At 43.8% G+C, this 25615-nt stretch overlaps 1 protein-coding gene across 2 annotated transcripts in view; it reads right to left on the bottom strand.

Moving 5' to 3' along the window:
* HIF1A (hypoxia inducible factor 1 subunit alpha) overlaps window positions 1-24209 on the bottom strand; it is a 39891-nt gene extending 15682 nt beyond the window's left edge. Inside the window, exons 1-2 of one of the 2 annotated variants that reach the window (XM_081021319.1) lie at window positions 23871-24209; window positions 551-741 (exon numbers count right to left, since the gene is read on the bottom strand). In XM_081021319.1, the coding sequence (XP_080877445.1) occupies window positions 551-741; window positions 23871-23914 (235 nt within the window). In that variant the 5' untranslated portion in view covers window positions 23915-24209. The remainder of the gene's footprint in view (window positions 1-550; window positions 742-23870) is intronic. The other variant, XM_081021318.1, reaches the window with a different exon arrangement.
* Between the last annotated feature and the right edge of the window lie 1406 nt (window positions 24210-25615).

Below are 25615 nucleotides of genomic sequence, written 5' to 3'. Positions count from 1 at the left end.
TAGAGCACCGTGTGCCTTCAAACCATGCCCTGGTTCTTTTACTGTCTGTCTCCGCATAAACCAGGTATTAAAGGTTATGTAAAAGGTACATAAAATGGGCTTTTAAGAGATGGCAGAGGCAGCTGAGAAAATATTGTGAAAACAGTGGCAATTTAACCGAGCAGGGTATATATGCAAATAAACCTCGAAAAAGCTTGTGTTGCTGGCATTCTTTAACAAAATGTAGCAAGTCTGTTATCTCTTCCAGAGCTCATCATTTTGTGGAGGTAACATTCTCTAGCAAAAGCAACGTCACAGGGGTTGAGGGTGAGAGGATGGCACACTTTGAGCTCCAACCACTGAAAAAAAGATAGTTCTTGGGTTTTCCCCTCCAATTATTTCACGAAATGACCTTCCTGACCTGCAGGGGGTGGGGAGTGAAATTAAGCTGCTGGGAAATGATGCAATTTCAGATCATTGCAACACAAAGACAAGAGTTAAAACTTCTGATTCACCGAATTGTTCCAAACCCTACTTTTCACTCCATCCTACTTCACCTGTAAAATCTCACCTGCATCAAGCAGTTTTCTCATGCGCAGGTAGCTGATTGTTAGCCTCATAATTGAGGCTTTGTCGAGATGTGCGCTCACATGGTGGGGAAGAGGCAACTGGTGAGCCAGTTCATAGAACACCTCCGATTCCTTACTCCTCCTGCACCTGGCTGCATCTCTGGACTTCTCCTTTCTGCGTTCTGAACTTATCCTGTGGAAATAAAGTTAAGCATGAGTATTTAAGACCATGTGTATTTGCCTTGTGTTTTCACTGAGGAATTATTGCCTCCAAGCCACTACCTGAAGATAGAGCCACCATACCACTCACCTAGCCACCTGAAAAACGCCACAGGTTTTTAGTCTAGAAGGGAGAAAGAACCTCAACCACGTAGCCTTCATAACTGCACTTTAAAAGGGGTGGGGACCCCTTTAATCTGACATTCAATGCTAGAAAAGGCTCCATAGGTGGTTTACAACAGTGTTCTTCAGCCTTGAGCCCCCAGATGATGTTGCACTATAACTCCCATCCTCTTTGTCCATTGGCCAAGGTGGCTGGGGGTGGCAGGAGCTGTCCAAAGGTTGAAAAGCAGTGGTTTGCAAGCAGTTAACAACTGCTAGCAATTCCAATACAGAGTTACTGTGTTCAGTACGAAATAATGAAGTTTCAGAACTATTTCAAGCGCTTAATCAAAAACAAATGCCAAAACAACAAAACAATAATCCCTGTTAAAATAATTAAAATTGTTTAGTCAGCCCGAAATAAGCTTTCGGCTATCTTTGCAAAAGCCTGCAAGGTATGGGTGACTGGGACTTCCTTGGGAAGGAATCCCACTGTGAGGGTCCACCACTAGTAGACACTCTTGTCCTTTGCCAACACCAGACGTGCCTCTGAAGGCCACAGTACTAGAAACTCAAAAGCAAAGCATTGCCATGGTCAAGCACATGGCTCTACCTGTGGTACTGGCTCTATGTGTGGCACTGGTCCCACTGGAATAGCTCCACCAAAGTGGTGGGGAGGATAACCAGCAAGCCAGAGCAGCGGCTGCAGAGATATGCAAAGCCTGAAAGAAGTAGCAGTGTAGGAAAGATGAGCAGGAGGGTAGGCACCATCCTCATAACAAGTTTTTGAAAGGTTGAGCTATTTTTTTCCGAGTTACTCTTTCTACCCAATATAGCTTGCATTTCACAGCAGCTCAGATCTTCCATGTAAGGCAATTCCTTTAAGCTATCCAGATGACTTACTCATGGAGAAACTGAGCAGCTATGCCTTTTGAACAGGAATGCCTTATAAGCCGCTTGGCATGCTTCCTCTGAGGTCCTATTCAGAGATCTCTCTTGGGGAGGGAAAGGGTCGTACAGTGGTACCTCGGGTCACATACGCTTCAGGTTACAGACTCCGCTAACCCAGAAATAGTACCTTGGGTTAAGAACTTTGCTTCAGGATGAGAACAGAAATCGCACGGCGGCAGTGGGAGGCCCCATTAGCTAAAGTGGTGCTTCAGGTTAAGAACAGTTTCAGGTTAAGAACGGACCTCCAGAACGAATTAAGTACTTAACCCGAGGTACCACTGTACAGGGGTCGCAGGTGGCGCTGTGGGTTAAACCACAGAGCCTAGGACTTGCCGATCAGAAGGTCAGCGGTTCGAATCCCAGCGATGGGGTGAGCTCCTGCTGCTCGGTCCCTGCTCCTGCCAACCTAGCAGTTCAAAAGCACGTCAAAGTGCAAGTAGATAAATAGGTACCGCTCAGGCGAGAAGGTAAACGGCGTTTCTGTGCACCGCTCTGGTTCACAAGAAAGGCTTAGTCATGCTGGCCACATGATCCGGAAGCTGTACGCCAGCTCCCTCGGCCAATAAAGCGAGATGAGCGCTGCAACCCCAAAGTCGGCCACGACTGGACCTAATGGTCAGGGGTCCCCTTTGCCTTTACCACTGTACAAGATACCCTGGATCTGCAGCATCGCTTCTGTAATATGAGCTCACCTTCCAATCCCCCCCCCCTTTGTTTAAAGAAGACAGAGAAAAGTCTATGCAAAATCATTATTTTCGGTAGTTTCACTTCTGTTACCACTTCGTCACGTGCACCCTTCTCTGCAGAATTTCTACCCTAAAAATTCTCTGTGTTGTGGCAATTACAAGGAAATTCACCAGCTGAGCCAAGAATTGTTCTAAAAATCAAATATACTGCAAATGTTCGTTTTTGCTTTGCTTTGTTTTTCTGAAGGGTAGTATGTCTCCTCAAATTGAGAGGCAATTTTGTTAACTTAGAACTGCTGTGCACACCTAGGGCTAATCCAAAATGTGACCGAGTGGCCACCATTTCACAACAAACTGTGATTTCCAACCCCCACCCCTCGTTTTCATACACACAATTATTAATACTACATTTATATCCCACTTCTCCTGGCAGGAGTTCACGGTGAGAGGCGCAAAGTCCCCCGTGAGCTTCATGGCTGAGTGGGAATTCAAACCCTGGGCTCCCAGATCCTAGTCTGATACTAACCATTATATCAATATTGTTTAATATATAACCTTTAAAGAGTTCATTTTAATCTTAGCTACCTTGGGTAGCTTATGCTGGAAAGGCAATGTACAGACGTAATAAAAGGCGATTGGAGAAATTCAAGGAAAACAGGTCTGCCCGCACCAACCACAATGTGATGGTTCAATATGCTACTGATAAGGAGCAGGGGCTGTTGACTTCAGAAGGAGTTTTGACTACAGCACTGAAAGGTTGGGCGAGATGAAAGGGAGGTTTGTGGGACTTTAGGGAGGATTGGCACAGGAGTGCCGTGAGGAATGATTTGGCAGCAAGAGGCAGTGAATTGTTGAGAAATGTGTAGGAGAGTATATAGTTATAGTTCGCTATAAAGTGAACTATTTGGAAGGTGGAGGGTGATTTTAAGGGCTCAGTGTGCTGGGTTTTGTGGGAGGAGAATTGGAAGGGAGCTCCTGTGGCATTCGAACTAGCAGAGTGAAAGGCAAGATGGAAGATAGTGAAGAAAACAGAACAGCCAGCATAAAAGTGACTAATGGGGAGTTGAAAGGCAGTTTTCAAATGAAGCTTGCAGCTAAGGTATTGTTTTGTGTTTGATGAAGGATGTAAGCTGCCGAGACTCTCTCGGAAGATATGAATTATTGAAATAAATACATAAAATTAATAGCCAGCTCTGGAGGTTTTCCAGGAGGCATTTATTAATTAATTAATAGCCCTACAAATCTAGGTTCTCTGGGTGACAACATTACCAGTGTGGTAAACCTGTCAGATGAGATGGGTCTTTTGTCTGATCCTGCACAGCTTATGTTAATATAGATCTTATCTTACAACAAGTGTGGGGGCTCTTCGGCTCTCCAGATATTGCTTAACTACAATACCCATTGGCCATGCTTGCTGGGGCTGATGGGAGCTGCAGTTCAGCAAACATGAGGAGGGTCAAATGTTCCCCCACATCTGCCTTGCAAGGCTGTAAATATGATTCAACACTCTGAACACTCAAGCAGTATTACAAAAAGAGCTACGTGGTTATTAATAAAACTATTCCTAAAATATCACATATTGCTACCTGAATTATGAGCAAGGTTGCCAGCAATCAATTGATTCAGTGTACCAAGGATGGATCCATCAAGCATCTCGGCTGCACAACCCATCTGTTTCAACGATGAAGCCAGACCCACTAAAATGATCTAGTGCAGCAAGCACTTAAATTAATTTAGATGTGATTAACCACCACTTCTATCAGATTGTGATGAAACACACACACATACACAATTCAGTCAAATGAAATATTTATGGTAACTTCAAAAGGCTACTAATAAGCCTATTCATAAAGCTATTACAACATTTAAGAGGAGGCAATTTCTCTTGCAGCTTCCAACAAGTGGTATTTCAGAAGCGCAAGCGCGTGCGCACACACACACGACTGCTTTCCACAAGCCACCCAAATGGAACCCAGCAATCAGCATTTAAAAACTTCTGCCTTAGTTCATGGTTCATTGCCATTTCCACTTTGTTTGTTTCTTCTTCTTGAATACTGGGACAAGAGAATTGTTGTAAGAGAAAGCTGCATTCAAACAATGTAGCTGAGATCATAGAATCGTAGAACTGTAGAGCTGGAAGGGACCCTGAGGGTGATTTATTCCAACCCCCGGACAAACAAGACATTCCACTGTGGCAAGCGCAACCTAGGTTTAAGGTGCTGTTTGGCATCTAGCTTATACCAGAGTTTCAAATACTGGCAAGGAAGCCCATATAAAAAGCACCAGAAATGTTACTTGATGTTTCCTGATAACAATATGGCTAGAGTCATATCCCGTCCTCCGATAAGGGTCTGAAAGTTGCTTCAAATATTATATGCCATTGGCACCTCTTGCAGCAACTGAATAAGCTGTGGCAATGTTGCAGAGGTGTGGGGCTCACAGAAAAGTCCTTCTACCAGTGACTAAACTGCTCTAACAGTAAGGATCGTCAACTGTGATTCGCAGAGGTGCTCCAATCTGGGTTTGGAGGGGAGAAATAAAAAGCAAAGCTGTAAGATGAGGCGCAGCTGGGGTTTGGGAACACAGCATGTCAAAAGAGAGAAGAGTAGGAAGGTAGGAAAGGGCTTTTTTAAAAGGCTTAGCGGTTCAAAGAAATGGGAGAAAAATGGCAGTGGGGAAGGAAATGAACTGGCAGAGAGAAGGAACAGTATCTTCTGGGTGGAAAGTTGAAGTTCATCGGGTTGTTTTAAATAGGCAAATACTTGCAGCCCTGATTCGTTTTGGATTCCTCAGAACTCGCTGCTGTGTCTGTTGGAAAGGGTTGGCCCACACCCTGTGGATGCTGCCAAGCCGCTCCCATCTCTCTTGGCAACATCTGCTTCTTCTGCCTTTGGCAACACCCATCAGTCAATGTACCCTTCCTGAACACAGCTTACATTCCTCTTTCCACATCGTGTTTTTAGACATAACTATTGACAGGCAGAAGCACTCCTGTGTCACAAACACAATGCGGATGGCAGCTCCCCAAGTTACACAAAGAACTAGGTCAGCAGGATTTGTACAACTTCCTACTGCCTTGGAGTCCTGTCAAGGTAACTCAGGACTTGAAGCATATTTACCAGAGGAATGTTGTTTATCCACAGCACAAACTGAAGAGGGATTCATGATGCAGGAGATATAGTATAGTTTTATGCTTTGTTCTATTTGTAAGCTACCTTGGGGGTCCTTTTTTCACTGAAATCATGGGAGCATGGAGAATGGACTGAAACCATGCCCGGGGCTGTGGAGCCTGTGGCCCTCCAGATAGGGTAAAACTACAACTCCCATCATTCCTGTCCACTGGCCATACTGAAAGTTGGACTTCAGTAAGATTTGTGGGGCCCCAGGCTCCCCAGCCCTGGAATAGACTGTTGCTAACTTTTTAATGATAGCCAGAGCTGTGCATACATCATGCTGTTTCTCCTTGCAAACAGCCATCCAGGGCCTTGCCCCCCCCCCAAACTGCCAGTATCTTATTCAACCACATTTAAGGCTTCCATAAGGAGAAAACATTGCATACAAGTGTTCAAGGAAACGTTCACAGTCCTAAGGCTTGAAGACTCCTCTCTAACAGCCACCACCACCACCACCACTAAAAGGCAAGAGCAGAGTTTCTCAGGAAGCAAGAGCTCTGTGGCCACTTCCACATTTGGTGTTTTCTCTGCACTTCTGCAGAATTGTGGCATGCACACAGTGATCTGCCAATAATGATAAGTTATGATGAGTACAGGGTAGCACTCAAAATTTGTCAATGTTCCACCTGTGGTTTCATCTGTCTTGTTTTTCTATTCGCTCTCAGCTCTAGGTTACCTCTACTTTGCTCAGGTCTTTTTCAGACAATAATGCAAACGTTATACTTGAGACCATTCTCATCAACCAGCAGGTATACTGTTTGGCACAGTGGTAGCCAACTTGGAGCCCCCCAGATGATATTTGACTCTTAACTCCCAGCAGCCCCAGCCAGCAGTGCCAATGGTCAAAGATTTAAGGAGTTGTAGTCCAACTACATCTGGAAGTCATCATATTTGCTATCTCTGATTTAGCCCAATGTTGCTGCTGTACTATTAATAGTAGTGTTAGTAGTAAAAGGAATTATCAATATATTGCATTTTATTTCAAGAAGGGCTACCAAGGCAGATGAGAGACAAAATCCAACAGCAAAATAGTAAGAATAAAGCCAATTATAAAACTACAGGTAACACACAGAGTAAAACAACTACATTAAAACATCCAAAATTAAATATCTAACAGAAGGAAATGCTGGTCTGAAGAGGCGCATCTTCAAGGGTGACCAGACTGCCAATACCGATGGGGCCTCCCATATTTCAACAGGCAGAGCATTCAACAGTACGGGTGGCACCAGAGAAAAAGCCCACCTCCATGTTACTACAAGCTGACATTCATCAGGCCATGACAAATCTAACTAACCAGGTTCCATTTGCAGGTCTTAATGCCCTTACCAGGCAGTGAAGAAGACCACATCTTAAGCTTGAGGGAGGAATTATGGTTTAACAACAACTGACTTCTGCAAACATATTTCAGCTTGGCTGCTTGTCCCTATATAATGGCTAAATAAAAAAGAATTGATACTGGTGGTGACCTTTTTTCACTGTTGTTTGTGTATACACTCCCAGAGTGGTAACTTTCTGATTCCATGGGTGGTCTTCCTGATTGAGGACTTAATGCCCTTCACTGGAACAGCAACAATAGTAATTAAGTCCTCTATTTATAAAATACATGTAAACAGCACTTATGCCCTGCCAATACTTTTGGATTCTGAAACAACTGCTACTATACATTTAGTATGATTAGCAAGAAATGCTATGATGATTACCTAAACACTGCTGAAAGGAACTATCTCCACCAATATTATATATTAACACCACCTACTTCATTATACAAGGCCTTAAATGTGTTTCCTTTATTGCAGATTAATTTATGTTAGTTTATCCTCTGTTCTAAATGTTATTCAAAATAATTAAGCTGTCATCACCCTTTCCATATTTTTTGCAAGTGAAATTCATATATGACCACTTATAAAAATAAAACACAAAATATTACATTTTTAAACACACATAGATTTGGCCTTTCCAGTAGTCTCATTTTTATCCTGTGAAAACTTTTCCCAACTCCATTTTACAGCAATCGTGTATAAAAACCAGGAAAAAAAATACTCCTGTTCCAAGTCTTCACATGCAGTCTCCAGTATCACACGGTTTTGAGCTTCATTTCTGAAGCTCTGTGTTCCCCTTTCCCCAACATGTAAAATTAGCCAATAAAACAGATGGTTAATTAAGTGCAATCTGGCCATTTGTGAAAAGGAAAAGCAAGGAGGGTTGGCCGCAGCCTCTCTTCAGGAACAGGATGCTTGTTTGGTCTGGGGCAGGGCCTGTGAAAGCTAGATGAAGCACCAAAATAAGGGTAAATGCAGAAAGCTTGGAGAAAGAGTGTAGGGTGATTAAGAAACTGAAAAGGGCTCAAATATCTAGGAATAGCACAGCCTTGAGGGTGTGTAGAGATGAATCTCTGGGCCGTTCTGTCTCAGTGGGGCCTGAGAGTGCCTGGGGTGTATACACAAACTAGGCAAAGGTAAAGGGACCCTGGACCATTAGGTCCAGTTGCGGTGCTCATCTTGTTTTACCGCCCGAGGGAGCCAACGTTTGTCCACAGACAGTTTTTCTGGGTCATGTGGCCAGCATGACTAAGCCGCTTCTGGTGAAACCAGAGCAGCGCACGGAAACGCCATTTACCTTCCCACGGGAGCAGTACCTATTTATCTACTTGCTCTCTGATGTGCTTTCTAACAGCTAGGTTGGCAGGAGCAGGGACCGAGCAATGGGAGCTCACCCTGTTGCGGGGATTCGAACTGCCGACCTTCGGATTGGCAAGCCCTAGGCTCTGTGGTTTAGACCACAGCGCCACCCGCCATAAACTAACTAAATATAAAATCAGGTAGGTAGCCGTGCTGGTCTGATGGAGTCGAAATAAAAAATTAAAAAATAGTCCAGTAGCACCTTATAGAGCAACTAAGTTTGTTATAGGTATCTGCTTTCGTGTGCATGGTATCTGAAAGTTGTATGCCGGCTCCGTCGGCCAGTAAAGCAAGATGAGCGCCGCAACTACAGAGTCGTCTGCGACTCGACTAAAGGTCAGGGGTCCCTTTACCTTTAAGGTGCTACTCAACTATTTTTAAATTTTTTATTTTAACTAAATATAATTTAAGCTGTTTTTCAGGCTTAGCCCAAGTACAATTCCCAGGATAAATAAACATTTTAAAAATCCAAAAAACAGTCCTGACAAGAGTTACATGTATATCTGCTTTCATATAAAAGGTCTGTTTTTTCAAGTTTATAAAATGGCAACTATAGCAGCCCCCAACAAATAAAAGATCAAAGGTACAAAAGCAGCTTGGTAAGTTGAAAGATGACAACTCATATTCCTGAAGTCCTGTCCAACCAATCAGCTGTAATCAGTGTGCACATACGTCTCACAGAAACTCTGCTGTATTTGTTGATTAGATTATATATCTGCATTTCTAACACTGGTTTTAATCTCTTACAGGAATCCAACTCAGAAAAAAAGCCAACAGAAAGAAGTTATCAGTGTCCTTATCTAATATTTATGGTTGCAGTCAAATGACAAAATTTATTTTTGCTTTTATGGTAAACCATGCTTAAATTCCACAGGTCTTATGCGGCTGCTGAGTCCCTTAGTAGAAACTGTAAATGATGGAACCAAATTTCTTGAGAACTACCTTTTTTAATTTACAGGATGTTTGCTAGAATAGCAGTAACCTGACGCTGCATATACTTCTAAGGGAAGCGGATGGGGGTGGGCAGGGTTCTATAGTGAGAAATCAGTTTTCCAAAAACTGAAAGCCTGAGCACAGAACAATGGAGGATAGAACTTGCACAGCCCATACCATTTCTTCCTGCTGAGTACCGTATTTTTCGCTCCATAAGACGCATCAGACCACAAGACGCACCTAGTTTTTGGAGGAGGAAAACAAGAAAAAAAAATATTCTGAATCTCAGAAGCCAGAACAGCAAGAGGGATCGCTGAGCAGTAAAAGCAGCAATCCCTCTTGCTGTCCTGGCTTCTGTGATAGCTGCGCAGCCTGCATTCGCTCCATAAGACGCACACACATTTCCCCTTACTTTTTAGGAGGGGAAAAGTGAGTCTTATAGAGCAAAAAATACAGTAAATACTACATCTGACACTCCTTATGCGGTAGCGTTGGGAACTACAGCTTGCCCCATTTGCTTGACTTACCAACATTACCAAACTCACATGTACTACTGTGTCCCAAAACTTCTCCCATTGTTAGGTTTGATATATACTGTATAGCTAAATAATTCCAGCCTGCAACATCATATAGCTGCTTCCAGGGACCGCAAAACCTAACACTGTAAGTGAAGCAGTTGGGAAGGTTAAGAAACAACAACAAAGCTGTAAGATCTGGACTCTAAATTTTAAATGCATCAGATACTCAAGCCTGACTACTGAACTGTTTTGCTTCTAAGTGTTTTATTCCAAAAAGATAAATGTGCAGGTGCAATGAAGGGTTAATGAAAAGGCAGCTCGTGATTTATGCTTAGTGATCAAGTCACAAACCAATGATAAAAGATTGCAATCCACAAAATTAATTACTCCAAAGTAGTCTCACTGAAGTCAACCATGGGGATTAAGTCTCCTGGTGATTTGAGAGGTATACAATCATATTATATGACTATTGTAAATTAGACAAATGTACCACCATTAACGCGGGTGGTACACCACCATGGGACGCGGGTGGCGCTGTGGGTAAAACCTCAGCGCCTAGGACTTGCCGATCGCATGGTCGGCGGTTCGAATCCCCGCAGCGGGGTGCGCTCCCGTCGTTCGGTCCCAGCGCCTGCCAACCTAGCAGTTCAAAATCACCTCCAGGTGCAAGTAGATAAATAGGGACCGCTTACCAGCGGGAAGGTAAACGGCGTTCCGTGTGCTGCGCTGGCTCGCCAGATGCAGCTTGTCATGCTGGCCACGTGACCCGGAAGTGTCTACGGACAGCGCTGGCTCCTGGCCTATAGAGTGAGATGAGCGCACAACCCTAGAGTCTGGCAAGACTGGCCCGTACGGGCAGGGGTACCTTTACCTTTACTTTACCACCATTAAGCAAGTATTTACATTAGTGCTGGAGAATACCTCAAAACAAGCAACTCAGATGCCCAAACAAAATAGTCCACCTGGATAAACAGAGGAAAACATTCCTTCTGCTATTCCCCCCCCCCCCCGGCAGTCCCTTTAAAGGAGCTGCTCTTGCGCTTTTATCCTAACACCTCAAAACTTAAGTTATTCTCCAAAAAAATGTGTCCTGTAAACAAGACAACTCTCGAAAAAGTATGCCCTGTAAACAAGACAATTTTTAAAAAATAACACATTTACTGGCAACCTTTACACAAGCTCAAAGCAGCTTTCAACAAAATAATCAGAAAACCAAGTTTCAGTGCCTACAAAATAAGAGGCAGCACTAATTTGTCTTCTGTAGGTTATTTGGTTTCAGGAAAACCACCACACAATTCACTGGTATTGTATATTCTTTTCTCGCCAGTTGCCTGTAAATTAGGTGTTACTGTATTGGGCTAGGCTGTGACCTAGAGGAAGTGGTAAGTCGCCAGAAATTATAGTACAGTGGCAAAAACTAGAGTTCCTTTGAAACTCCAGAGAATGAAATACACAAAATAGGTAATGTAATATTTTTCTGGACCAGTTTACTGAAAGAGTTTGCAAGCTTTAGAGTTCAGGTAACTGTCAGGTAGAATGGAAAGGTTGTTGTGCTTGTTATTTTATTTATTGCATGTTATATCCCAACAATAATTACTTTTAACTAAACTGATTACATACATTTTCACCAACAAAAATTGATCCAAAAAATATCAATTTATCTGGCTTATAACTGTTTTTTCCCCCCAGCTACCTGTCTTGATTTTTCCTTAGCATTTTATCCAGTATTTCATTCTTTCTGGCTTTTAAGGATATATGTATTTTGTACTTAAATACAAAATGAGACCATCAGGGGACAACTAGATATCAAATGTTCCTCGGGTTAGGATTCCAGAGAGCCTCAAAAAGATGACACAGGCAACCTTGGTGAGGTTGTGAATGTATTCCTCAAACACACACACACAGCTTCCAAAGACTTTGTTATTTATCTGTCAACTTCCTATCTCATATGGTTGCAAAGAGGAAACTATAAATATATAGCTAATGTTATGAGACTGTGTGTACCAGGGCCTCTCAGCAGACTTCACAGACAGAAGCAGACTGACGAGAAGTTCCCTTGAAAGATGCAGTATAGCCCAGCACTTTGGGTCCCATCTTCCAGGGGTGAAGATGGCTTTGTCAGTCTGCTTGTTACAGTGGAAACAAACAAAAAATCCCACTAATAAAAAGGAAGAAGGGGCTGATGAACCTAAATTCAGAGGTCAGAAATGAGTTCAATTATTATAATTATAATTATAATCACCGTTTGTTTATTTACAGAGTGATACCAATAATCAGCAGGACCATGATACCGCTATTCCTACTGGGAAGTACCATCACAGAACCAGAGAGTCAGTGAAGCTCCATTAGTGCTCCACACTTCATTCTCTGATTCAAGCAGAAGCTGTTCCTTCCATCCCCTCCTTGGAGGACCACTGACAAGTTTAGCTGTGTATTGGGGGGTGGAGCAGATCAGATGTTTATCCTTCCCTATCAGCATTCTGTTCGTAGACGGAGGTAAAGTTCTCAAAGCGGGACACTACTTCCGGTTTTGCGGAGTTCGTAAACCAAATTGTTCATAAACAGGACTGTTCTTAAATCAAAGTATCACTGTACTGACAACCATCCCTTTAAAAGCTTCTACCTTCACAATTAAATAACTATGACTGCCTACTCATTAAAAAACGAAACAGCCATCTAACCGATAGCTCCTGCATTCCATATTTTAACTTTGCAACATGTTTAATCTTGCAGGGATTTAAAAAGTTGTATGCAGACATACATATGGCAAGTTGTTCAAATGTCCCAACAAATGAACACTTTCATTTTTTAACAATCAAGTCTAGACAATTGAGTAAAATGCAGAATGTCTGTTTAAAATGAAATCCCCTAGAAACTAGAGTGTTTATGTAGTTGATTCTGAATGCAAGGAGTGAACTTGGATTACGTAATCCTGCATCCTGCCCAGGAATGCTGTATACCACAGGTTATCAACCCATGACCTAGACCAAGGATGGGGAACTACTAACAAGTGGGATCATGTTTTCACCAGCATTAACAGCTGTTAACTCTTTGTGCAGTTCCAGAAGTGCTCAGTTGTATTATCAGTTTTGAGTGCTGCAAATAATTCTGGAAGTGCTGTGAGATCACGGCTGCCTGAAATGCCCCACTCACGTTACAGCTTTGTAAGAAGAAGTTCCTGCTTAGTTACATATACAGTAAGTAATCCAGACTCTGCGCGGCTGGTCTACATAGATATGGGATGAGGGCTGGATGGGGCTTAAAAATAGCAATTTCTGAAGCACTCTGCTAATGAGAATTTTCCTTCTTCCCACTCAGTCACAGCCAAACTTTTAAGCTGTGTTATTCATGAGTTGGAAAAACAAAAATATGCTCTCCTTTAATCAATGGATTGAATACATGACAGCACTTGCAACATATGAATGGATTTCTCATAGACACAGACTTTGCTTGGATAAATATATTGATATTTGGAGCAAGTTCATACAGAATATAGTAGGTTATTAAAAGAACCCTGGACAGTTAAGTCCAGTCAAAGGCGACTATCTCCTCCGAGGGAGCTGGTGTTTGTCCACAGACAGCTTTCCGGTTCATGTGGCCAGCATGACTAAACCGCTTCTGGCTCAGTGGAACACCGTGACGGAAACCAGAGCGCATGGAAACGCCGTTTACCTTCCTGACACAGCAGTACCTATTTATCTACATGCACTGGTAGGCTTTTGAACTGCTAGGTTGGCAGAAGCTGAGACAGAGCAACGGGAGACCACCCCGTCACGTGGATTCAAACCGCTGACCTTCCGATCAGCAAGCCCAAGAGGCTCATCATTAATAATCATATATGTATTAGCATATATACATATGCATATATATGTGTGGACGCACATTTGTGTGTGTGTTTCTCTTTTTTCACTTTATTGTGTATTGCTGAAAAAGCTTTAAGTAAAAAAATTAATAATAATAATAATAACAAGGTATCCAGTAAATCAATACAAATACATTGAAAAGTGTTATACCATAAAAAACCCCACAAGGCTATTCACCCCTTATACCATAAAAAACCCCACAAGGCTATTCAACACAAGCAAGAACCTCAACAAGTGACCCTTGGGGCAGAAAATGTGAGGGACAAGACAAACTGAATACCGAAGGAGAGATTTCACCTGTGTATGGGCTGTGACTTGAGCAGGAGGAGAGGAATAAAGGGAATGAATGTTCTTGGTTTCTGTTGATGTGAATTGCAGAAAAGTGAAGGGATGTGTCTGTGTGCACAAGAGATGGGCCCAGCCCACTCTGGCCACATTCAGATTTTTTTGGCTGCTGACATCCGTGTGTCCCAAGGGCCGGCCAAGAGGAAATACAGCCTTTATACAGGAAAAGGTTCCCAATCCTTGCTGGCCCTAGACCGTGTGCCAGAAAGGAAACACAAGCACTGATCCCATACTCCATTCAGCATGCCTGAAAGGAAGCTCTCTATTTACTGTCCAGTGATTGATTTATGAATTCGTTTCTGGGAATCCTATGGAAGTTCTCAGAGCCAAGCAGATTCCCAACACCTACTTCAGTCAACCAGTGTTTTTCAAACTTCAGCTTTTTCAAACTCCAGTGCCCTACTGGTTCAGAACAAAGGTTTATCCAGTCCAACAACCCATTGTGAATCCTGCTCCCTAGCCTAAATTACTTAGGCTGCACTGCGTTTTCTAATGGTTTGGTTCAGAACACAGAACAAAACTGTTTAGAATGGAATAGAATCTCACAATTTCTAAGCGGCTTTCTGCAACTCTACCATAACCTAATTTGAAACTTCCTTGGGAAGAAAAAAATAAATCACCAAAACTTCTCTCCTAAATTATCAAGGCAGATCTACTAGATATCAACATTCCCTTCAGCAGCCAACAAATGCGTCACATTTAACTGCATAAAACTATTATCATGAAAGAAAAAACTCACACAAATTCGCAATGCAAACATTAAAGTTAAGCCAGAATCTTCTCCACATCTAAACTAACTGCGTACTTCATTTATCAAAGGCTGGGACTATAGTGACGCCAAAGCCACATGTCGCGAATACAGTCATACCTCAGGTTGAATACGCTTTGGGTTAGGCAAATTCGGGTTGCGCTCAGCGGCGACCCAGAAGTAACGGAGCGCGTTACTTCCAGGTTTCGCCGGGCACACATGTGCAGACCGTCAAAATGACGCCACGCGCATGCGCAGAAGTGCCGAAACGTGACCTGCGCATGCGCAGACACGGGTTACGTTCGCTTTGGGAAGTGAACGGGGCTCCGGAACGGATCCCGTTCACATCCCAAGGTACCACTGTATGCTCTTCTTCCAGAACCAAAGCCTTTCTACAATAGATCTCTTTCACAGCTCTAGCCTCACGTCTGCAACATTATTTGAACAGTACTGTAGTTGTTCAAATTGCTATCTACCTTCAAGAGGTCCATTTAAATTTTAAAAACAGTAACCATGTGGTAATCAAAACTGGTACCTTCAATGTACACAAACATCAGAACACAAATTATCAAGAAACTAGTTGCCACGGCTAACTTGGGTAGGGAGGCCAAGTAACATTTGTAGACTAATCTGAAAGGCTGGACTAGCATTTAGGAACTATGCTCCATCAGTTTGATTATTAGCCAGTTTATTCTTAAGTAAGTTGTCATATGTTACTGTTTCTCAAGCACAGAAAATTATGATTTCATAATGACACCTTCTCCTCACCATATCTCACCATTGTGTGTGTGTGTGCACATTACAAGTTCCAAACAACCACAAAATTAATTCCATGCACTGAAGGATCCATCCTTTCAAACAGCAGCCAGGCTGCCTGCTTGTCCATCCACAAACACAGAAAAATGCATCTGAAATTGTGAGGGCTTTTCAAGATAGTTTGTTATATGGTGTTGTCCATTGTTCAAATTCAAAAACATATGCCCACACCCTTGGGCAGGCCTAAAGTAGTTCTTTGGATCGCTGGCATACTTGGCACAAATCCACAACTGGCATCAAGCAGCTTATTTTTCAAACTAAAGCAGGGATGAAAAGAATGCTATCCATTATTTATTATTGAATGTTTATGCTATCCATTTTATTTATTTATTTATTTATTTATTTATTTATTTATTTATTCCCCCCCCCCCCCAGCCACTCTGGGTGGCTTCCAAATTATTATTATTATTATTATTATTGTCATTATTATTATTATTACTACCCCCCCAGCCACTCTGGGTGGCTTCCAAAACATATAAAAGCATAATAAAACATCAAAAATTAATAGTAACAATCCAATATTAAAAAATCACAATAACTCTAAAATGAATAACTTATATCAAATAAAGCAATATTCAATAATCCATTAGAATATAATAGCAAACAGTAAAATTAAACATCAGCAAAAAGTGTTTGCCAATAAGCAAAAAGAACCACCACCCCCCCCCCAAAAAAAATTCAGCTCTTGTGCTCCAGAATATGAAACTGGAAATCTGATAGGTGATTAGAGTATACACTGTTCTAAGATACTGGAGAACAGATGGGGACAGTGTGTTTCAAAGAAGCCACTCCACTTTATGTACAGTAAATATCTAGTCTCATATCGGGTATTGAGAACAGTACTGTCTTTGTTGATTTATAATTTACAAAAGTCATACTGGTAATTAAAACCTGCAATTCTAATGGATTTTAAATACTTAATGTAGAGCAGGCATCAATGATGCCACAAAAGCCTCTTTCTATCAGAGTTAGCTACCCAGATGCCCAAAAGATAAATTCCACAACAACTCTTCATATCCCATGTCCATTCTAAAAGACAGGGCTATTTAACAACCTTATCATTAAAGCTCATCTTCAAGCTGGAAAACCCCTTGACCATTCTGAGCAGGAGAGCTGCACACTCTTAACCTCCGTTTTCTTTTAATGCAAATCAATTATTTCCAGTACAGAAGTGATACTAACTTTTCAATAACAGCAAGTTACAAATCTGAAGCAACCCTTACGATTACACACTCCTCTCCCACAACCCTTCCCTGCGGAAAGCCTCGCCCCCTAGCCTTTATTCAGGATTAAGGCCAACCCCTTAAATCTGTGCACAAAACAGACTTCATTTTCAGCTGATTCTGAATCCAAGAAGTACTAATTCTTTTCAGAGTTAGCCTCTTAACACAAGTAGATTTTCAAAGCAAGGTGTAGCCCTCTTATCTGGCTGGTCCAGGGGTCAGCAAACTTTTTCAGCCGTGGGCCGGTCCACCATCCCTCAGACCATGTGGTGGGCCGGACTATATTTTGAAAAAATAAAATAAAAAATTGAATGAATTCTTATGCCCCACAAATAACCCAGAGATGCGTTTTTAATAAAAGGACACATTCTACTCATGTAAAAACACGCTGATTCCCGGACTGTCCGCACGCCGGGTTGAGAAGGCGATTGGGCTGCATCCAGCCCCCAGGCCTTAGGTTGCCTACCCCTGGGCTGGTCACTGGAAACAGAACATTGGTCTAATCCAGCAAGGCAGTTCTAATGTTCTTAGGACAAGAACAGGAGAACGCCTCAGGAAGAACATGTGCCCAGCTAAGTATCAAGCCAGAAGCTAGTTCCATCTCTGGGGTTGCAAGGAAACCAGTGCCTTTTCCTTCTCGCCCACTGGATGCTTCCTGAATTCTGAGGAAGGAAGCCACAGAGGGCAGGAGGCTACTGCAAACAAGGACGAGCCTTTGGCAGCAAGCCCGCAAATGTTTTGAACGCAACAGTATCATCATTCCCTGCTTAACCAATGTTGTCAGACACTCCCGTTTGCAGCTTCCCCCTTTAGACTTCTCATATTCGCTAGCCCCCAAAAGACGATAGCAAAGAAAGCAAAAAGCTGGTTCAAAGCTGCATTGATGTGGCAAAGGTAATCAGACCCCTGAAGCAAGTACAGTTGCACCTAGGCTTCAATACAAATGCTATTGTGTTCATATCTTTGCCAAACAATCCTAGTCAAAGAGATGCCTATGGGGCAGAACATGGGAAACCTATGACCAGTTCCGAGCAGCTTTCCTTTTTGAAATAAGAAGCAGCTGGGGGGGGGGGGGAGATTGGGGCACTAGTGGGAGGGAGTAGAACCCTTCCTCCTATGTTGTTTCCTTGATCAAATCACTTTGTCCATATGTCCCCTCAAACTGCTTCCCCCCACCCCCTGGGTTAAGAGACTGGAGAAAGGGGATAAAACCCTCTTGCACAGGAGTTCCATTCTGGGGAGCCCATAGCTATTCGTAAGGACATCTGAATCTCCTGTATCATATACTTTCATCCCACTCCAGCACTAATAACCTGGAGTCGAAAGTCCTGATGTGTGCTAAAAAAAGGAGTATCAGAATAAAGTAACAGCTATTTGCCCAGCTCTATAGAAGGGACGCGGGCGGTGCTGTAGGTTAAACCACAGAGCCTAAGGCTTGCCGATCAGAAGGTCAGCAGTTCGAATCCCCGCAACGGGGTGAGCTCCCGTTGCTCGGTCCCTGCTCCTGCCAACCTAGCAGTTTGAAAGCACATCAAAGTGCAAGTAGATAAATACCGTATTTTTCCCTCTATAACACGCGGATTTTTTCTCCTAAAAAGTAAGGGGAAATGTCTGTGCGTGTTATTGAGTGAATGTGTGGTCCCTGGAGCCGACAGGCGCGAGTGAAAGCAAAAATCAGGCAAATATCAATCGTCCAGAGAAGGGAAGCCTTGAAAAGAGGAAGCTGCTGCTTTCCTGCATTCTGCCTCAGGGTCTTACTGCCCACCCGCTTCTGTTTGTTACTGTGTTTGTTCAAACGGAACAAAGAGCAGAGAAAACCCCTCCCCTCCAGGCAAGCAGAGGGGAAAGCAGAGCGTCCTTCCTTCTAATTCCTCTCCATGCTCTGGTGCTGCAACATGCAGGTGGGGGGGGGAGAGAGAGAGAGAAAGAGAGAGAGCTGGCTAGCTTGGGTCGGTGTGTGGGGGGAACTTTTGCCTTCCTTTCCTCCCTCAGGTAAAACCCCTCTCCTGCATTCTTAGCCAGCTGCTTCTCCGCACAGCCCTCTCGGTGCTCCTTGTCCTTTCTATGTTTTTCCTTCCCTCCCCACTTAAAACGTGGTTACAAAGCATGGATCCACATGGATCCTCAGGATCTTTGCATTGGGTCACCCCAAATTCACCATCAGATCACATAGCAATGATCTGATGCAAAAACAGGGCTGCAATGCTGCAAAAACGTGGTTACAAAGCCCGGATCCACATGGATCCTCAGGATCTTTGCATTGGGTCACCCCAAATTCACCATCAGATCACATAGCAATGATCTGATGCAAAAACAGGGCTGCAATGGTGCAAAAACGTGGTTACAAAGCACGGATCCACATGGATCCTCGGGATCTTTGCATAGGGTCACCCCAAATTCAACATCAGATCACATAGCATATCCATGGCTACAGCCTGCACCAAAAAAATCACGCATTCACTGTTGCCTGGGGCTGCAATGGTGCAAAAACGTGGTTACAAAGCACAGATCCACATGGATCCTCAGGATCTTTGCATTGGGCTACCCCAAACTCACCGTCAAATCACGTCTGTGGCCACAGCATGAAGGACAAAAATGATACATCCACTGTTTCATTCAGAATTTTTTTTTCTTGTTTTCCTCCTCTAAAAACTATGTGCGTGTTATGGTCAGGTGCGTGTTATCGAGCGAAAAATACGGTAGGTACCGCTCCGGCAGGAAGGTAAACGGCGTTTCTGTTCGCTGCTCTGGTTTGCCAGAAGCAGCTTAGTCATGCTGGCCACATGACCCGGAAACTGTACGCTGGCTCCCTCGGCCAATAAAGCGAGATGAGCACCGCAACCCCAGAGTCATCCATGTCTGGACTTAACGGTCAGGGGTCCCTTTACCTTCACCTATAGAACATACAGCATTTAGAAGTGTGTCGGGCATGAGGAAACCTTTTAAACACCAACGAAATTTACATGAAGAAATCATTTATGTGGCTTCCAAGCAAGATCCAGAGGGGCTGCAGGTTTCATACTACATTTGTGTAAATAAGTTTATTGTTGGGGAAAGGCATTTCCAGAGAACATAACTGATGCCTGTGAACCTTACAAAACAATCCAGAGTTTCCTCTCAGATAATCTGTAGTTACCTTCCTTTGTATGTGGTGGGTTGTTTGTTTGTAGAACTCTCCACACCAGCATAAATAACTACAGCCCTTTACAGAAGAGCAAACAGTGCTCACCTACCCTCTTTAATTACAAACTGAATGTTCACACCAAGACCCAGGAGAGGAATGTGTAGCACCAGATTTCAACACACAAGGCTGCTCTCTAAAGATAGGAGCTGCAATGCGTCTACTGTTTCCTCTAAACCAGGGAACTTTGTGGACACCAGGAGATCTCCTTCAGGCATTAAAATTGTGGTCTTCCCACAATCACCTTTCTGGCCACAGTCAGCAAGGCAATTTCATATCAGACCATCCCATGAAGACATTAAAACAATGTATTTTTGAACACATCAGAGACAAGCAATTCAATCTTTGCACAGGATCAGCACATTAGCTGTATATCCTCGTGAACACAAACAAACTTTGCTTCCTAATAGTTATACCTATACAATTTACACTCTTATCTAGTATACAAACTAAATGTGCACATGTATCCATAAATATTTACAGTTAAAGTTTGTTGTCGTTTAGTCGTGTCCGACTCTTCATGACCCCATGGACCAGAGCACACCAGGCATTCCTGTCTTCCACTGCCTCCCACAGTTTGGTCAAACTCATAGTTAAAGTTTAAAAAGGCATATTTTCATCTGGTTGTATATCGTATCAAACATTCTGTTTTAAAACAAATATAGTCCAGTTATATCATGCCAAGAATATCTATTGTTGTCGTATAATCAATGTTTTTATTCCAAACCATAATAAAAGCCACCAATTTTGTTGAGAAGTCTGAATTGTTAGTTCTCTTCCCACATCCTTTCTGGCATATAATTCTGTTCACAACCATGACATCCCACCCTCTTCTTAGCCACTGGTCAATTTTAGGGAGATTACGCTTCTCCAAGATCTGAAGGTATTACGGTGTAGTGAGTGTTTCATCCAGTCCCAGTAACACCATTTAAACAGCGAGAAATGTTACAGCTTGAACTCATTTATCCGTCTCAAATTGCAAAAATGGCATTGCTATCAATGTAAACAAACACTGCCTTCTGCCAATGGGAGATTAAGAAACTTAATCCACCAGAAAAAGGATTGGTGTCGAATTTAAAAATAATTAAAAAATGACCACCCAATCTCCACAAATATCTAATGGCAAACCTTACTACACGTCTGCAAATTACTACAGGATCTTATCACTTGGAAATCCAAGGTAATTACCAAAGGAAGATCCAACTCGTTCTGAACATGCCACGGGAACCAGCAATTAAGGGAAATATATGGGTAATTCTGGTGTTTAGAATAACCTCTGCTACCCTTGCCAAAAGAAAGAGCTGCAGTTTCTCTTTCTCAGCGTCCTCCATTCTCAGTGACTCATCCCCACTACAGAGAAGAACAAGTCTGCCTCTTGTAGTCTGAAGCAATAGATGAGAGAACCTGATGCAAATAGAGAGCAACTACAACACCAGGAGTTACAGAACACAGGAGAAAGACTTTGGAAGTACCATCTAGAACAGGGGTAGCCAACGTGCACTTTCTGACAACTCCCACCATCCCTGACCATTCACCACGCTGGCTGGGGCCGGTTTGCCCATCCCTGATTCAGAAACTAATTATTGGTATAAAATATTTGATCACAGGTCAAAAAAGTTAATCTGATGATACCCTTGATATAAGGGTGCTTGTATCCTCTTTTATTAACATTTACAGAAAACAAGAGCGATTTCCAGGATACCCTGAGAATTTTGTAAATGTTATTTAAACTTTTCAGCGAGTTCCATCTCAAGGGTTAGGCAAGTAATACAACATTTAGAATTAAAACTAAGTTATACCTGCAACAGACTAAGGGAGCAATCCTATATACAATAAGCTGGCATAAAGATACTCCAAACTGCATTCAGTGGTGGGGCGACTACTGTGACTGAGCCTGGCAGAAGAAAAGCAGACTTTTAAAGTAGTGTTTGAGTTAACCCACCCTTTTTGCTAGCTTAATTTATGTCTGTCATCTGACCAGGCTGAATGGGTTTAGGATCCAGTCTATGTCCCCCCCACCCCGTTGGTTCTGGCCCAATCACATCCCCAGAATACTCCTCTTTCTGAGCTTACACCAGCTTAAGATCCACCAGGCTTGATGGGGGAGATAAGGACATACCTCCAGCTGACCAGAGGGTGAGGGAGTTAAGCCAACATAGCTGGCTACACCAGGAACCTCTCAGCATAGCCAGAGGTCCACTGGATCCTAACCCACTCATCCCAGTGGATCTTGTTACAGGATGCTCCCTAAATGACCAAAAAGAAAAAAGTCATAGCATTTGTCCTTGAAAGACAATGGAAACACAATTCCAACAATTTTTGAACATTTGAATTGTATGCTTTAGTCTCTGCACATTGTCATTATTTTTGCAGCATACAAAAGAACAGTTTGTCTCTTTCACTGGAGACATTTCTGTTCTTCTGAAAACATAATGAACTTAAGAAACATTACTTTTCTGTTCTGTCTCAGGACACGGAGCCGCCTTTTAAAACATTACTTTCCTCTCACTTTCCAGACACATAAAGGCACGGAATTTCCATCCACTTACCAACAGTGATTTTAGATCTTCCTCAAACTGACTTTTCCCCATATGGTTTGGTTACAGAGAACTTGGAAAGCTCCACAGCAAAGCACCATTCTTTTTCTAAATCACAGCCAGGCCCTGGCAGACTCATCTCCATCTAATATCCATCTACAAACACTCAAAGACGCATTAACATAACTCGCCTGTCTGTGTGTGCCTACGAAATCAGAGACTGGACTCACACTGCTCATCTCAACCACAATGCTTGCAGTCTCCTCATTTCAAACTAGCCAGGTTTTTCATTCAGCCTAAAGCAACAATTTCAAAATATTGGGGGTCTACCCTGGGGAGGCAGCGAAGATAAAATTCATCTTGTAAGAAAAGTTGAGCTGATTAACAAGTCAAGGGCACCCTCCACTTTTCTATATCCTGGATTCTCGTTTTATTCCCCCCAAAAACCCTCTCACCCCCCACCCCTCCAACAAAATGGCGACGTGGACACTTTGGAAGAGGGGGGGAGGGAGAGAGAAGGGAAAGAGAGAAAGAAGAAGAGGAGAAAGAGTGAAACACCCTCCAGGGAGAAGAAAGGATGGGGAAGCAGGAGGAATGAGAAAAGAGGCAGGGGGGTGGATTAAGATAAGAACAAAGGGGGGGGGGAGAAAAGAAGGGGCGCTGCCAAGAACACACACACAGAAAGGACATAAAGGAGTAGGGAGTAACTCTATTCTCTCTCTCACACACTTTTTCTCTGCTAGATTTGCTACGTTATATAATAATAATAATAATAATAATAATAATAATAATAATAATAATAATAGATGGAAAAGGTAAATGATGAGAGGGCCCTGGAGGAAGGATGCCAAAAAGAAGAAAAAAAACACCCTGATGGAAGGAGCGTCCCAAAACGCCCCCTCCTCGCTTTTGCAAAATGGCAAAGCATCTTCTCTGAAGCCCAGCTAGGTAGAAAAAAGAAGAGATAACGATAATAAAGAGGGATCCGAAACCTTGAACAGGAGAAACCAGATTTAGACGGCGGCGGGGCCGGGAGAGAAGAAAAGAGAATTTGGACGTGGGAAGAAAGCATATTATTACTATTATTATTATTTCTCCAATGGCCTGGCTTGGAGGGAGAACAGGAGGAGAAAGGCTGGCGGGAAAGCAAGAGAGAAAGAGAGGGAAGGGGATTTTTGTCCTTCCACCATCCACTCCGCGGGCGCGCTCAGCTTCCGGGGGCACAAAACAATACGAATAATACTAAAGATATCGGGGTAAGCAAGCAAGCAAAGGCGGGCCGGCCCTCTTCCCGAAGCCAGGAGCGGGGGGCGTGGGAAGGAGGCGAGCGGTGCCGCCCAGACCCGCACCTTTTCTTGTCGCTGGAGCCGCCCGTCGTGGCGCAGGGCTGCATGGCGGCAGCAGCGGCGCCGTCGTCGTCGTCGTCGGAAGCCAGCTTGCCTGCCCGGACGGAGCTTCTTCCGCAGGCCGGGGGGCTCTTCCCGGGGGGGAGAAGGCAGGCCTCTCTCTCCTCCGAAAGCGGGCTCGGGCGGAAGCCTCACGCGCCGCGGCAGCAACACAGAGGAGGCGACCCGGCTGAGGGGAGGCCGGCGAAGGTTAGTCAGCGGCGTCGGCACAGACGCGAAAGAGGAGTCGCAGGGAAGGCGGGCGAGGCGGGCGGGGACGAGGCGGGTCCGGGCCTCCGCCTTCCCGTCACGAGCGCCGCCTGCGCCAGTCAGGAGAGGCCTAGGCGGCCCGGCCCCCTCCTCGCGGCCTAGCGCGGCCCAGCCAACCGCCGCGCTCGAGTGGGTGGGCCGAGCCGCCGCGCTTCACGTGTAGCGCTGTGTGAGGGGCGGGACGGAAGGCCGACGCCGCTGTCTCCTGCGCGCGCTTTCCTTCCCCCCCCCCTCACGGCTTCAAACTGGGGGCACCCTCAAGTGTCGTTGCTGGACTACGACTCCCGTCACCCCCGGCCGCTGGTCTTAGTTGCTAGGGATGATGGGAGTTGTAGTCCACCAGGATCTGGGGAACCAAATTTGAGAGAGAGAGAGAGAGAGAGAGAGGGAGAGAGGCTGCCTCACAGGGTCGCCTTGCCGACTCAGAAAGCGCAGGGCAGTGTTGGCAGCTGTCCTGTGTAGCGTTTGGGCTTTTAAGTTCAGGGAGGAAGAGGTATATTAAGTTCATACAGGGTTTCCCAAACTTGGATCTCCAGCTGCTGTTGGACTACAACTCCCATCCTCCCTAGCTAGCAGGACCAGGGATGATAGGTGTTGTAGTCCCAAAACAGCTGGAGACCCAGCTTTGGGAAATCCTAGTTTGGAAGGTCGTGGGCAATGTGGGGAAAGCCTTTAAATTCAAAGCATAGGCTTTTCCACTGATTGATGGTCGTTCTCAACCCATTAGTCTGCTGTACACATGATCATGTTATACTGTTTACCATGAGTGTAGCCAGGGGAGGGCAATATATAAAAAATACTTAACTAATAGTAGAAATAATCAGAATATTTAAATTGAAATGCTCAATGAAGTCACTTGTGGCACATTCTAGCAACACAACTGGCAACCCCACTGTCCTGCCCCCCCGCCACGTAAATCCAGCCTATGCCCATGCTGCCTACTTGCAAATAACCTCTCTGCTGGAGAAAGCAAGCACTGAGTTACACACAAAGTGTAGTGTAAGAATTTCTTTTGCCACTGTAACAGGGCAAAATGTGCATAGAACCAACATGTCCAAAACATCCTGAGAGAAAAAAACCAGGCACCATTTTTCAGGTAATTTCCCCCATCTTGTTGCCCTTCAGATGTTTTTGAGTACAGCTCTGATCAAGATCCAGAGAGCAGGTTGGAGAAGATTGGTTTGTTGTAACGGGTGAGACTAGCTTCCCTGGGCTCACACATACTTACCTCTTCTCCAAAGAAGCTGGGAAATAAGAAGTTCTCTGCAAAAAGTTGGGAAGCTTTGTCTTCCAGTTTTGCTTAACCCCAGTTTAGCTAAGCAATCATTCTCACCCCAAGATGTGGAAATAAATAGTCTCTGCCCACCTGCCACAGTGTCCCTGCTCAGAGGATGCTGGAACATGTGTTAGGTATTGCACATTCAGTCTGTGTGAGGCAC

The sequence above is a fragment of the Podarcis pityusensis genome, assembly GCF_964106645.2.
Source record: "Podarcis pityusensis genome assembly, chromosome: 1".
In the NCBI taxonomy this organism is placed as follows: Eukaryota; Metazoa; Chordata; class Lepidosauria; order Squamata; family Lacertidae; genus Podarcis; species Podarcis pityusensis.
This window is presented reverse-complemented; position numbering and strand designations above follow the sequence as displayed.